Source organism: Martes martes (genome assembly GCF_963455335.1).
Source record: "Martes martes genome assembly, chromosome: 17".
Taxonomy (NCBI): Eukaryota; Metazoa; Chordata; class Mammalia; order Carnivora; family Mustelidae; genus Martes; species Martes martes.
Window position 1 is genome coordinate 51,321,783 of NC_137905.1, and position 15,090 is coordinate 51,336,872.

The 15,090-nt window shown below is 55.2% G+C and overlaps 1 protein-coding gene across 1 annotated transcript; it reads left to right on the top strand.

Annotated features, from left to right (window-relative positions):
• Window positions 1–161: 161 nt before the first annotated feature.
• RUVBL2 (RuvB like AAA ATPase 2) lies at window positions 162–14,918 on the top strand. Its single transcript, XM_080828854.1, has 15 exons — window positions 162–518; window positions 2,833–2,887; window positions 3,935–3,990; window positions 4,281–4,422; window positions 5,854–5,983; window positions 6,142–6,208; window positions 10,011–10,117; window positions 10,212–10,305; window positions 10,673–10,796; window positions 11,144–11,238; window positions 11,341–11,459; window positions 13,501–13,620; window positions 13,989–14,118; window positions 14,467–14,581; window positions 14,707–14,918. The coding sequence occupies exons 1-15, from the start codon at window positions 507–509 to the stop codon at window positions 14,730–14,732; spliced, it is 1,392 nt and encodes a 463-aa protein (XP_080684980.1). The 5' UTR covers window positions 162–506; the 3' UTR covers window positions 14,733–14,918.
• Window positions 14,919–15,090: the final 172 nt, after the last annotated feature.

A 15,090-nucleotide genomic window follows, 5' to 3' on the forward strand; every position in this document is an offset into this window, starting at 1 on the left:
GGAGGGGGCTGCCGCGTCTCCTCATTGGTAAACAAGGCAGGGTTTGCTCTGCCCCGCCGCCTTAGCGGCCAATGAGAGCTTTGGGGGGGCGTGGCTGCCCGCCGCGCTTGCCGACTGGCCCTCAACTCTGTCAATCCTAATCTTGAGGCCCCAGAGTTAGCGGGGAGAGGAGAGGGTGGAATAGGGAGGAAAGGGAGCGTGGGGGACGTGTGGTGGCCCAAGGAAGTCTTAAGAATTTTGCAATCAGCCTCAGCAAAGAGGCCTGGGTAAAGGGAGGGGCCAGGAGGCGTTGGGAACCGACCCAGGAGTTCCGGGAAACCCTTTACCATCTCAGTCTGCAGAGGAGCGGGGCCTAAAAAGTGACGCCACACCCCCCACAAGGAGAGTTTGCATATTTATGAGGAGACGTCGAGATCTTTGGAGGACCTGGCCGTCTAGAGGGACCAGAACGCCTCGTTTCTAGCGCGTTTCCGTTTCCGCTAGGATATTGGCGGTTGGTGAGCATCATGGCAACCGTGGTAAGTGCAGGCGTGGGGATTGCTGAGGAGCGAACCCTCACTCCCGAGTCTGAGCGGGAACGGTGCTGGGGACCCGGGCCCCTGGGTCTGAGGGAGAAGGCCTGAGGTCCAGGATTCCCAGTTATGAGGGAGGAGAAGGTCTGGGGGCCAGGACTCCCGGGTCTGAGGGAGAAGGTCTTGGGGCACGGACTCCCGGGTCTGAGGGAGGAGGCGGCTGGGGGCCAGGACTCCCGGATCTGGAAGAGGAGAGGGCATGGGAGCCAGCACTCCCTTGTCTGAGGAAGGAGGTGGCTGGGGGTCCGGACTCCTGGGTCTGAGGGAGGAGGGGGCTGGGGGCCTGGGCTCCTGCGTCTGAGGGAGGAGGGGGCTGGGGGCCTGCACCCCTTGGTCTGAGGGAGGAGGAGGACCTATGGGCAGGACTTCTGAGTCTGATGGAGAAGGTTGATGGGGCCTGGGCTCCTGTGTCTGAGGGAGGAGGCGGCTGGGGCCTGGGCTCCTGCGTCTGAGAGAGGAGGAGGCTGGGGCCAGGACTCCTGGGTCTGAGGGAGGAGAGGGCCTGGGAGCCAGCACTCTCTTGTCTGAGGAAGGAGGTGACTGGGGGTCTGGACTCCTGGGTCTGAGGGAGGACGGGGCTGGGGACCTGGGCTCCTGCATCTGAGGGAGGAGGAGGCTGGGGGCCTGCACCCCTGGGTCTGAGGGAGGAGGAGGAGCTGGGGTCAGGACTCCTGGGTCTGAGGGAGAAGGCTGCTGGGGCCTGGGCTCCTGTGCCTGAGGGAGGAGGAGTCTGGGGGGCTAGGACTCCTGGGTCTGAGGAAGAGTAAGGGGGGTGGTATCCTGGAATTCTGGATTCAAGTGGTATTCAAGGTCTCAGTGGTCTGATCTGACCCTATCGTGTTATGGGAACTCCCAACTTCTAATTCTCTGAGTGCATTCGGCATCCAGTTCTGCAGACTTTGCCCTAAAGTTTGATGAGGGTTGTAGTATCTTGGGCATCAAGCCATTCAGGAGCCTTGGGTTGTTGATGGTATGAATGGCACCTGAGTACAGGAGGAGGCTCAGGTGGGGCTTGTCCTGTGTGCTTAAGAGTGAGGAGTTGCTTAACCTTGAGCCACAAGAATGTTGAGAACCTGGAGGGTATCTGTGGGAAAGGGGACACATCTGGAGGTGCAGAGGCTGGGGATCTTGTCATGGGATTGTTTGGGCCATTTTCATATTTCGGCACCTCATACTCGGGGCTGATGCTCAGTAGGTTATCACTTGGATTTTTTTTTTTTTAAGATTTTATTTATTCATTTGAGAGAGAGCCAAAGAGGGCACAATCACGGGGAGAGGGAAAAGGAGAGGCAGACTCCCGGCTGAGCTGGAATCCTGAGGCAGGGCTCGATCTCCAGGACCTGGAGATCATAACCTGAGCCGAAGGCAGGTGCTTAACCATCTGAGCCACCCAGGCACCCCTCCAGGGGCTCTTGAATTGTCCCGGGGGGCACTTACTCATCTCTCTCCCCTATACGAGAAGGAATGGTGGCCGGCTCCTCTTTTCAGAGAGCTGGGAACACCAGAGGACCCAGTACCTGCTTGTTGAGTCAGCTCAGACTTTAGACGTCATTCATCCAAACCCCAAGGGTTGAACCCCAAGTGAACAAGCAAGATGTGGGCTGTGCCCTTCATGGGACTCCCATCCGCTGGAGCCGAGAACATTGATTGGACAGTCTCCCTCCTAAATGTGAGATTACACAGGGAGATCGGGCTTCCAAGGGAGACCTCGCATTCTGCCCGGACATCCGGAGATCCTGGAACAAGTCAGGCTGGGGCAGAGGTCAGGGAGGGCCTCTCTTCGTGTTGCTTCATCTAATTCAGTGGGGGAGGTAGGGAGAGCAGGGTGGACCCTGGGATGTGTGTGTGCAAAGGCCTGGTGACAGATTTGGGGAGCGAGGTACAAGGGGGCTGAGCGATCGAGCCAGCTTGCTACTCCACGTTGTTGTCTGTCCTTCCGGTTGTGGGAGTGGAGAAGACGTCTTCCTTCACCATATCATTCCAGGACACCACGTACTGTGCCAGGTCCTGGGGACAGAGCTGTGAATGAGACGGACACGGCCCTTATTGTTCTGGGACTCGGTGTACTGGGGTCAACCAACCAGTATTCGTTGGTGACAGACGAGAAGGGTGGGAGTGACAGATGTTGGGGCTGTTGGCCTACCCTGTGTATGGAAGAGGAATGAAAAGGACTGCCTCCTGGACGCGGGCGGGAGGGACGGAGGAGGTGGTGAAAACTGGGATCATCTGACTCTTCTGACATGTCTTCCTCTGCTCCCAGACGGCCACAACCAAGGTCCCAGAGATCCGAGATGTGACGAGGATTGAGCGTATCGGTGAGTGAGCATAGCCACCCCTGCCTGCCCCCTGAGACAGAGCCAGCCTGCCCAGGGACCCCGAGAGGGAGGTGGGCTGAGTGCCAGAGTGGGCTCAGATGGCACATGGGGGACCGTGCTGGGGACCACTTCCGTTGCAAGAGGCTGATTGCTCTCTGCCTCAGTGTCCTTATCTGCAGAATGGAGCAGAGGTAGTTCCCCTCATCAACTGATAGAAGATTCCATAAGGTCAGGCACATAAAGCCCTTAACGTGCAGGGGCCAACATTGTTTCAGCTCTTAGAAGGCCAGGCACTGTTGGAGCAGAAGACCCAGTACCTTCCCCGCAGGGTGCTTACAATCTGGGACTGGGGTCAGCAAATCTTTTCTTAAAGAGCCAGACGTAACTCTTTTCTCTGTGGTAAATATTCAGTTCTCCTGGTGCAGTGCAAAAGCAGCCACAGGCCCTGTGTAAGGGCACGGCCGTGGCGCTGTGCCAATAAAACTTTATTTACAAAAACAAGAAGACTGGCCCACAGGCTCTAGTTTGCACGGCTCTGGTCCAGTGTCAAACATTGAAGTCCCACGTCTCTCTCTCTCTCACTGGGCTTTGTGGTCTTGGCCAAGGGGTCTAACCTCTCTGGGCTCCTTCCTTAACTTCATGGTGGTGAGGGCCTGAGGAGGTTGTTGAACCCCAGAAGCACTCTGGGGTGGTAATAGCTGCGACTCTGTTTCTCAGGGTTATGTGGAATGAGATAAGAATCTGTAGGGCCGCTTAGGCTATAAACGTAAAGTAATTGTGATCGTCAGCCGTTGCGGTTAGATTCTGATCTGATGGTGCGGTAAGGCAGGTCTTGGTGAGTCTGGCCCACTGTGCTGTAGCTTAAGGGCAGCTCTAGTTTATTAAGCCTTTACCCCGACCAGCCCTCCTCCCCGTGAGGTAGAGACTCAGACCCCCTATCTGACCAAGGAGGAAACCAGGGCTCAGAGACGAAGCCCTTTTTCTCAGGCCACACATTATCCCGAGCTGACTGGTGACTTTGTCTTCTGGTTCTTTCCCCTGATGCAGGCGCACACTCGCACATCCGGGGGCTGGGGCTGGACGATGCCTTGGAGCCACGGCAGGTAGAGCTGAGGGCAGTGAGCTGGGGAGGCTGATCCCTGGAGGTCCCAGGCACAGGAGCCCCAGGGAGTGTTAGGGTCTCCCAGACCTCTGGCCACCTATCTATAAAATGTAGCCACGTGTAGAGTTTTATTAATTTTTAAAAATTGGGGTGGAAAAGATTTTTTCAGCTTTTTTCCCCGAAGTCCTAGCCAACAGCATGCCCTTTTGTCTCCCTGATCTGGAGGTGGTGGAAATGGGGTGTCAGCTCAGTGGGAAGTCACCTGGTGTGCTCTCACCTCCTGCCCCATAGGCTTCCCAGGGCATGGTGGGGCAGCTGGCAGCCCGGCGGGCGGCTGGCGTTGTGCTGGAGATGATCCGGGAAGGGAAGATCGCCGGGCGGGCAGTGCTCATCGCTGGCCAGCCGGGCACCGGGAAGACAGCCATTGCAATGGGTAAGAACGCTCTTGGGGCAGGAGCTCTTCGGGTCTCTGCCAGATAATCCTTACTGTGTAAAGCCAGCTTGGCTTCAGCCGCATTTAACAGACCGCCCAAAATGGCAGGAACGTAAACACTATGGCTCATTCTCTCACATAGAAGAATCTGCCTTCCCACCTCAACATCCTCTGTACTTGCTTCCATGTCAGGGTCACCTCCTGTTCCAAGAGGGTTGCCTAAGCTCCAGCCTTCCCATCCATACTTCCACATAGGAGGAAGAGGAAAGAGATCTTGCATTGATTATGTACCTCCCTCCCTTTAAAGGTAGCTCCCTTTAAGCAGCTGTCTTGGGACTCCCACACACTTTTACGTACATCTTATTGACCAGAACTTAATCATATCATCACATTCTACTGCAACATGATGAGACATTAGCACATCTCTTGTTTTAATGTGGACCGTTGCTTCCTTAGTAAAGTGGGGGTCCTGGGCCAGACACTGGGGACACTTAGATGAAGAAGAGCAAAGCCTTGACTTTAGGGAATTTCTGGTCTTTTTTGGGACACAGTTCCTTCCAGGCTGGTGTGTGCTGTAATGGACAGAGGTGAATCCTGACCCTAATAAGGGAGCAGGGAAGGATGCGGTGGCAGTTACCAGGAGAGCCTTCCCAGAGAAGTCAGGCCCTGAGCCAAGACTTGCAGAGTATCTGGACAGTAAAGAACGGGATAGCCAGGCACAGAGTGTGGCACATCTCTGAAAAGGGGACCAGGAAGAGTCCCCACCTCCCACTAGTTAGAAGGGTTCAGTGACTTCCTGTCTGTGGGACTCGGCGTGGTACTTGGAGTGACGGCAAGATCAGCCCCACTGGCCACCAACCAACCCCAGGCCAGACAGAAGACCTGTTCCCCGGCTTGCCCCCGGTCATGTGACGGGTTCATGGTTGGACACCAGTGCCCACCTGCCGCCCCCAGGTCACTTCTCTGCAGGGTGCCTCCCCTACTCGCACTCATTCGGTTGTGGTCCCTGTTCTACAGAGAGGCAAACAGGCTCGGAGCAGACAAGACTTCTCAGGCTCACAGGGTGCTAAGCGGTCAGGTCAGGATTCGAACCTAGGCAATCTGGCTCCTTAACCATTTCAGCCCTCTTTTGGCCTCTACTCCTGTGCATTGCCCCTGAGCCCGGAGGCTAAACAGCTCCTAGAGGTTGGGAGATGGGCTTGGCAACATGATAAGGTCATGAAGTTGGCCCTCTGGTCAGCATCGGGTTCAAACCATGCCTCCCTGTGCAGCCTGCCGTCCCTGGCTTTCTCCGTGTCTCCCTGTCTGCCCCGGGCGCTGAGCCCATCTCAGCGAGGCTCCTTCCTGAGCAGGGAGAGAGCTGGTTTGACACAGGGTAGATGGTGCCTGGTGCCGGGCTGCACCCACCTACCCAGACCACCTCTTTCCCAGGCATGGCACAGGCCCTGGGCCCTGACACCCCGTTCACAGCCATCGCGGGCAGCGAGATCTTCTCCCTGGAAATGAGCAAGACAGAGGCGCTGACGCAGGCCTTCCGGCGGTCTATTGGTGTTCGCATCAAGTAAGCACAGGACCCAGGGCTGGGGACGGAGCCAGCTCGCAGAACCTTGGGATGACCCCTGCCCTGTCGACTTGTTCTGTGCCCAAGGGCTCATGGGAGTTAGCCATTCCCAAGGGCCCAGGCATTGGGTTCTCCGCTCATACCTCTTCTCTGCTTAGGGAAGAGACCGAGATCATTGAAGGGGAGGTGGTGGAGATCCAGATTGACCGGCCGGCGACAGGGACGGTGAGTCTGCTGTGAGCCTAGCCACCTCCAGGGCTGGAGGGTGGGGCGGCAGAATCCGTGCAATGTTTGATCTGCAGGTTGGAGCCCTCTCCATGTGCCTACAGTCGGGGGTCAGTAGAGTAACAGTTTATCCCCTGGTGAGCAGCACCGTGAGCAGTTAATACCAAATAGTGTCATGACAGAGAAAGTCTGGAAGTTTCTCATAGTTAATTTTTTTTTTTAAGTTTTATTTATTTAAGTAATCTCTACCCCCAACATGGGGCTTGAACTCACAACTCCGAGACCAAGAGTCACATGCTCTTCTGACTGAGCCAGCTGGGGGCCCTCTCATAGTTAATCTTTTTTTTTTTTTTTTTTTTTTTTGGTGCAAAATGGTGGTTTTCTCAAAGCACGGGGACAGGACTTGTGGGCAGAAGGAGCTGCCGCACTCTCTCACGGCTGATTCTTAATGGTCAGGCTTAAGAACCTGTTCTGTGAGATTTTATGCAGCTTAGCACTTAAAGGCATTTCCTATCCAGACTGTTGTGATTCCCTCCCTTTTTTTTTGTTAAGTTGAGAATGATAACATTCTTGTTGTAAAATGAAACACGTAAGGAAGCCCATAAAGTAATCGTGTGGTTAGTAAGTTATTATAAAGCAAATCCCGTTAGGACCACCAGCAAGATAAAAAACTAGAACTTCGGGGCGCCTGGGTGGCTCAGTGGGTTAAGCCTCTGCCTTTGCCCTGGGTCATGATCTCAGGGTCCTGGAATCGAGCCCAGCATCGGGCTCCCTGCTCAGCAGGGAGCCTGCTTCCCCCTCTCTCTCTACCAGCCTCTCTGTCTACTTGTGATCTCTCTCTCTGTCAAATAAATAAATAACATCTTTAAAGAAAAAAAAAACTAGAACTTTGCTGGCTCCCGACCCCTGGCAGCCACGGATCCACTTCTGGTCTCTGTGGATTTGCCGGTTTTGGGCCCTTCTTACACCCAGGGTCCTGTGGTAGGTGACTTGCCATGGCTGGCTTCTCTTCCTCCGTCTGTAATTCTCTCGTACATGTTCAGTTGTAGTTACTGGTAACACGCCAAATGATGGAAAGTTTATACAGGCTTCAGGCCTCTTGACCTCGCATCGAGTCACCTTCCGTTCCTGTGTCTTGTCCCGTGGACACTGTCCTCTTCTTTCATTTGCTCGTCGTTTTCAATGGAAATAGGTTTCAGAAGCACAATTCCATTGACTTGCAGTTTCTTTTTTTTTTTCTTTTTTAAGATTTTGTTTATTTATTTGACAGAGAGAGACAAAGCAAGAGAGGCAACATAAACAAGACTAGTGGGAGAGGGAGAAGCAGGCTCCCTGCTGAGCTGGGAGCCCAATGCAGGACTGGATCCCTGGACCCTGGGATCATGACCTGAGCTGAAGCTAATGACTGAGACACCCAGGCACCCTGCAATTTCTTTCTTTCTTTTTTTTTTTTTTTTTAAGATTTTATTTATTTATTAGAGAGACAGAGACAGAGAGCACAGGCAGGCAGAGAGAGAGGGGGGAGCAGGCTCCCCGCTGAGCAAAGAGCCCGATGTGGGGCTCGATCCCAGGACCCTGAGATCATGACCCGAGCCGAAGGCAGCGGCTTAACCCACTGAGCCACCCAGGTGCCCCTGCAATTTCTTTTTTAAAAAAGATTTTATTCTTTTATTTGAGAGAGAGAACAAGCAAGGGGAGCGACAGAAGGGAGAGGGAGAAGCAGACACTCCGTCGAGCAGGGAGCCCAACACCGGGCTTGATCCCAGGACCCTAGGATCATGACCTGAGTGGGAGGTAGACACCCAACTAACTGAGCCCCTCAGATGCCCCTCGACTTGCATTTTTAACCCGTCCCTAACTCCTTAATTAGTCTCATCCATCGGCAATTACCTTTTGAATTTTAACGATTTTATTTATTTGTTTGACAGAGATCACAAGTAGGCAGAGAGGCAGGCAGAGAGAGAGGGGGAAGCAGGCTCCCTGCTGAGCAGAGAGCCCGATGTGGGGCTCTATACCAGGACCCTGAGATTACAACCTGAGCCGAAGGCAGAGGCTTAACCCACTGAGCCACCCAGGTGCCCCTACCTTTTGAATTTTGAAAATGTGGTAGGAGAATATTTAAACATAGAGAAAGCCATCCCCAATATAGTTCTTTTATTTAGTTTTTAATTTTTTATTTTTTAAAAAGATTTTATTAATTTATTTGACAGAGGGAGACACAGAGAGAAAGCACAAGCAGGGGGAGTAGGAGAAAGAGAAGCAGGCTTCCTGCCGAACAGGGAGCCCAATGCGGGGCTCAATCCCAGGATCTGGGATCATGACCTGAGCCAAAGGCAAACCCTTAACCAGCTGAGCCACCCACGCGCCCCTTGTTTTTATTTATTTTTTTATTTTAAAGTAAACTCTGCCCCCAGCATGGAGTTGGAACTCAACAGCCCCCAGATCAGGAGTCGCATGCTCCCCCGACTGAATCAGTCAGGTGTCCATCCCCCAAAAAATGTTTTTATTTTATTTTTATTTTATCTTTTGATTAGTAAGGATCCACGCCCAGCCTGGAGCCCAGTGTGGGACTCGAACTCACAACCCTGAGATGAAGACCTGAGCTGAGATCAAGAGTCAGACACTTAACTGACTGAGCCACCCAGGGGTCCCACAAGATAGTTCTTTAAGTTAGATTTTTGTCAAAGAAGACATTCATGGATGCACCCTCCCTTTAAAAATGTAAAACTGGGGGCACCTGGCTGACTCAGTCAGTAGACCGCGTGACTTGCTTTCTAAGGTCATGAGTTCAAGCCCCATGGTGGGTATAGAGATGCTTAAATAAATGTTCTGGGGCACCTGGGTGGCTCAGTGGCTTAAGCCTCTGCCTTCGGCTCGGGTCGTGATCTCAGGGTCCTGGGATCGAGCCCCACGTTGGGCTCTCTGCTCAGCAGGGAGCCTGCTTTCTCTCTCTCTCTGCCTGCCTCTCTGCCTACTTGTGATCTTTGTCTGTCAAATAAATAAATAAAATCTTAAAAAAAAAATAATAAAGCCCAGACCATCTTTCTCTCCCTTCCAAATCTTGGCTCTTTCGTTCCGCCACCTGTCCCTACAGAAAGGACCGCTCCCTGGAAACAAGACTGGCGGCTGTGCACTAACTGTGCTTACCTTGTGGGAGGGAGAGTGGCATTTTTGTTTTCTTAGCTGTGTTTAGCTTAGCTCTGGGTCATCTGGGTTTGTGAATGGTAAAAAAGTTACCTGGATAGGGGCGCCTGGGTGGCTCAGTGGGTTAAAGCCTCTGCCTTCAGCTCGGGTCATGATCCCAGAGTCCTGGGATTGAGCCCCGCATCGGGCTCTCTGCTCAGTGGGGAGCCTGCTTCCTCCTTGTTCTCTCTCTGCCTGCCTCTCTGCCTACTTGTGATCTCTCTCTGTCAAATAAATAAATAAAATCTTTAACAAAAAAAAAAAAAGTTACCTGGATAGAGAACGAGGAATGTGGGATTGTGACCTCCCACTCCCGCCCCACCATGTCATGGGACTACTAGTCTGTGTTGCTGTTCTTAAAAACTTAACCTTTTAGGCAAGTTGTTGTTTGCTTGCTGGGGTTTTAGTAATCGGTTTATGAAGGAGAAGTTGACAAACAATAAGCTGTATATGTTGAAGGTTGACATACATGTGTACCCATGAGGCCATTGCCATGGTCGTGACAGTGAATATGTCCGTCAGCCCCTAAGGCATCCCTGTGTCATGCCCATAGCAAAGCCGTGTTGGGGAGATAGCGGGCCCGCTCTGAACTGCTTGCCTGGCCTGTCACCCCTCTCAGGGCTCTAAGGTAGGCAAGCTGACCCTCAAGACCACAGAGATGGAGACCATCTACGACCTGGGCACCAAGATGATTGAGTCCCTGACCAAAGACAAGGTCCAGGCCGGGTGAGTGGCAGGGGGCCACACTGGGTGGCCAGGGTGGGGGATCTTGGGCCCTTTTTTGTCCTTACTCCCGCCCTCCTTCTCCATTCCCCCACAGGGATGTGATCACCATTGACAAGGCCACAGGCAAGATCTCCAAGCTGGGCCGCTCCTTCACGCGCGCTCGTGACTATGACGCCATGGGCTCCCAGGTGGGCCAGGGCTCTGGGGGTCCCCTTGCTCCAGACACCAACACCTCCATGGCCCAGAGGGTCTGGATCCTCCAGTCACCCCAGCCCCGTGGCCCTGGCACTCCTGGTTCTTCCGTATAACCTCTAGGACAGCCAAGACCCTTCACCTTGGCCCTTGCTCATGGTTTCCAAGGTCCTCCAGGAACCCCTGATCCTTCAGTGCTCTTGAATCCCCTAGTGGTGACTCCTCTTGGACCTGGGGTTTCTGGATTCTCAGCTCCATTCCGAGGAGTCCAGAGTCTGAGCTCCCCCTGCGCAGGCCCCTCTGAGCCTCCTTTCATGCTCTTCTCTGCTGATGTCTCTCCCTCCCCTTCCCCGGACCCCATAGACCAAGTTCGTGCAGTGTCCAGATGGAGAGCTCCAGAAACGCAAGGAGGTGGTCCACACCGTGTCCCTGCATGAAATTGACGTCATCAACTCCCGCACGCAGGGCTTCCTGGCTCTCTTCTCAGGTGAGGCGCCTTGGACTGGCCCTGCTCCGTGCAGCCCCCCTTCCCCACCCTCCAGCGTATCCCCCTGGTTTGTCCGTCCCACCCTGTTGCCGTCTGTCCCTCTCTCGAGGGTCCAGCGGGAGCTTGCGTGTCCTGCCCTCTCTTCTTCGTGGGTTCTCTGTCTCCGGTCGTCCTCCTCTCTGGGACATTTGGAACTCCCACCCCTTCTGTCCCTTTGCCACTCCAGTTTTGGTCTGTCTTCCCTCTGTCCCTGGTGTCCCATCTTTCTCTCTGTCTTCGTCCACCCTCGGGCTCTGGGTCCCCCTGTCTCCTCTCTGACCCTCCCCACACTACCCCTGCCTCCCTAGGCGACACAGGGGAGATCAAGTCAGAAGTCCGAGAACAGATCAATGCCAAGGTAGCTGAGTGGCGTGAGGAGGGCAAGGCCGAGATCATCCCCGGGGTGAGTATTGGGGCCCGGCCGGGGCAGGCGGCTTGTGGTGGCGGGAAGTGGGAGGAGAGAGTCTCGGATGGTGGGTTTGACATGCCCCCCAATGGCTCCCAGGTGCTGTTTATCGACGAGGTCCACATGCTGGACATTGAAAGCTTCTCCTTTCTCAATCGGGCCCTGGAGAGTGACATGGCGCCGGTCCTCATCATGGCCACAAACCGCGGCATCACCCGGTGAGCCAGCTGCTGGCCCCCTCAAAGGCCTCTGGGAGAAGGGGGTGCTCCAGGCAGTGGGTGTAGGCCCAGGGTAAGCAGAGCACATTTGCTGAGCTTGGAACGAGGTCGCACAAGTACCAGGTCCCGGACGGAAAGATGTGCTTCTCCCTCAAACAAGGGAGGCAGGTACTCTGCTCTGCTCTGCTCCTCAAGGAAGCTGAGGGACCACATTCTTTCTGTCTTCGTTCCTGGAGCCCTTGAGGCTGCAGTTCTCAAACTGTGTGCCAAGGCATCCCAGGGTACTGCAGAACACACACAGGGCTGTGGGATGGTTTAAGTCTCTGAGGGGTGCATAGAGGTGTGTGTTGGTCACTGCGTAAATCACTATGCTTAGCTCACTTTGCCCTAACCACCTTACAGAACAGAGCTAGATATTACTTTTGGCCTGGGAAACCTTCCCGAGCCATGAATACCCCAGGTTCTGGTAAAGCTTGGGAACCTCTGCCCGAAGGTGTTGCCAGCACCGCTCACCCTGTCGTCCCAGTTGGCCACCTTCTCTGCCTCGTCTGTATTGGCGGACAGGGAGGTGAAAGCAGGGGGTAAACGGCCCCCAGGAAGCTGGGGCCTGGAGGAGCACCCATCATCGCTGCAGGGGACAGATGGGCAGATTGTCCCTGGCTTGTGTCCCTGGTGAACTGCTCGGACCCTTAAGAAGCTTGGGAGGAAAGGAGCGCCTAGGTGGCTCAGTGGGTTAAGCCTCTGCCTTCGGCTCAGGTCATGATCTTGGGGTCCTGGGATCGAGCCCTGCATTGGGCTTTCTGCTCGGCAGGGAGCCTACTTCCCCCCATCTCTGCCTGCCTCTCTGTCTGTCAAATAGATAGATAAGATCTTTAAAAAAAAAAAAAGGAGGAGGAGGAGGTCGGGAGGTGGATACTGTCTCAGCCCCACATTACGGGTGAGGACAGCAAGGCCCCACGACATGCCTAAGGTCTCGGGGAGAAGGGGTCAGGCCCGAGCCGATCTCCGAACAGGGATGGGAGGAGACTGGCCAAGGGCAGGGCGCCAACCCAAGTCCCTCGTTATCTGCGCATCGTGTATTTGGGAGTGTGCATCCTCTCACTAACATTGATTTGTCCCCACCCTCCACACCAGTACCTGCGACACTCCAGTGCCCTGGGGCGGATGTGCATGGAGAGGCCACACATTTGAGTTGCCCTCTAGGGACGCTCCAAACCAAGGTCCAACAAGGTGCCACTCTGCCAGCCTTCTGGTTTTCGGCTCACCTGCCGCAAAAGTGTGTCCTTCTCCTGATTGGTTCAGCGCCGCATTTGCTGCATTTTATGCTTTTTATTGGGGATTTCGTGTCTAAAGGGGCCCGTCGCTTCCCAGTGTCCCCAACAAGGCTGGAGTGGATGCGCCTCGTAGAGAAAGCGTGCGTGTGTGTGTTGGGTGAGCTCCATTCGGGCATGATGGAGAGTGTTAGCCATTAGCCGTGAGTTCAAGGGCAGTGGGGCGATGACATATGTTACAAAAGATGTCTTTAAACAGAAGCACACAGAACCGGGTTATATGTCAGTTGACAGCAATAGTGTGACCAGAGGTTCACAAGAACCTAACCACGTGCATCCCCAAGAAGCGGCGCTGCGACACTTGCTGCTGGGCGTTCGCCCCACTTTACAGAATGTAACTCCCGTGAGTAACGGGAACCCACAGTGTCTCCTGGGCCCGGTGCTGGGCCTGGTGCAGCAGGGAGTAGGACCGGCCATCTCTTCCCTGTGGAGTTCTATGTCATGCAGAGGAGAAGGACCTTGACTCAGTAATCCCGGATAAAGATACCTAGCCAAAACCAGCCCATCCCCGAGGAGGGGGGGAACGCAGCTGGGGGCCAGCTGCACCATCCGTGGCGACAGCAGCCAGGAGCTGAAGGTTAAGTGGTATTTGCCCAGTGAGTGGGCTGTGGTGGCGTTGGGGAAGGTGAGGAGGTGTTCCAAGGAGAGGAAATAGAGAGCCGGGTCTGGGAGCGTAGCCCTGACAGCCCTCCCTTCCCCCTCCTCCCCAGGATCCGGGGTACCAGCTACCAGAGCCCCCACGGCATCCCCATCGACCTGCTGGACCGACTGCTCATCGTCTCCACCTCTCCCTACAGTGAGAAGGACACGAAGCAGATCCTCCGCATCCGGTATGGGCCAGGCTGTGGGCCTGAGCGGCGTGTCTGGCACCCATCATGTTTGGCAAGTGGGGGCAGGGAGGTCTGAGGGGGAAGGTCCCTGGGTCTGCAGGAGGTAGGACTGGTCTGGGCATCCAAGCAGTGCCCTCCGATCTGGGGGCGGGGCTCGGGCAGGGCTGGGGTGGGGTGGGGAATCCCAGGCCACAGGCCCAGTCGTGCCTCCAAGGCTCTTCTTCATGTTCTGTGGTTCTGAAGACATCAACTCTGCACATCCCCCAGGATGTCCCACAGCGCCCTGGGGGAAGGGCTGGCTGGGGCGGGGCATTCGCTGCAGTTGGAACCCGGGCCCTGGCTCACCCTCCACCACCACCTGCCCACAGGTGTGAGGAGGAAGACGTAGAAATGAGTGAGGACGCCTACACGGTGCTGACGCGCATCGGGCTGGAGACCTCGCTGCGCTACGCCATCCAGCTCATCACGGCGGCCAGCCTCGTGTGCCGGAAGCGCAAGGTCAGGCCAACAGTAAGCCCCCTGGGGCCGGCCCAAGGGCGTGAGGGGCCCCGCTCCCCGCTCCAAGGGCCTGATGTGCATTTTTGGATTTAGTCCCGAACCGGGGTTTTTCAAAGGCCGGAAACATGGGCCTGTGGAGTTCATACCTGTATCTCCCGGCCCGACACAGAGCAGGTGCTCGCGGATGTCTGGGAGCTCCAAGTTAACACTGTCAAGTCCATCTTCCAGATGAAGCCACCCAGGAAGGGAGGGTTTGGGCCCATGGCCGGGCGGGATTTGAACCCAGACCCCGGAGTCCTCACCCTGACCCGCCAGGGGCCCCACTGAGGTGTGGCCATCCCCCGGCAGGGCACGGAAGTACAGGTGGATGACATCAAACGGGTCTACTCGCTCTTTCTGGACGAGTCGCGCTCCACACAGTACATGAAGGAGTACCAGGACGCCTTTCTCTTCAACGAGCTTAGTGAGTGTCCCCCACTGTGCCTGTCCCCAGGGTCACCCGCCAGAGGGCAGGCGGGTATCTGTTCTGGAGACCTCAGTCCCCACCCCCGGCCCACACTGACCACCCGGCCTTCCTTCTCCCCACAGAAGGCGAAACCATGGACACCTCCTGAGCCGATGTCACCCTCGCCCTTTCCACCCCACCCCACCCTGTTTTCTACTAGAGTTCTGACACTGTCACTTTGTATAAAATGGTTCTGAAACTGGACCTATTCCCCCCTCCTTTTTTTTTTAGAGAGAGCTCATGGGGCAGGGGGTGGCAGTAGGGCAGAAGGAGAGTGAAAGAGAATTTTTTTTTTAATTATTTATTTATTTGACAGAGACACAGCGAGAGAGGGAACACAAGCAGGGGGAGTCGGGGAGGGTGAAGCAGGCTTCCCACCGAGCAGGGAGCCCTATGCGGGGCTCGATCCCGGGACCCTGGGATGGGATCATGACCTGAGTCGAAGGCAGACGCTTAATCCACTGAGC

Excerpts from the sequence above, each read along its gene's own strand:
- RUVBL2 (XM_080828854.1), top strand. Across the intron at positions 13,621-13,988 it reads AAGCAGATCCTCCGCATCCG|GTGTGAGGAGGAAGACGTAG; the intron begins GTATGGGCCAGG and ends ACCTGCCCACAG. Across the intron at positions 14,119-14,466 it reads TCGTGTGCCGGAAGCGCAAG|GGCACGGAAGTACAGGTGGA; the intron begins GTCAGGCCAACA and ends ATCCCCCGGCAG.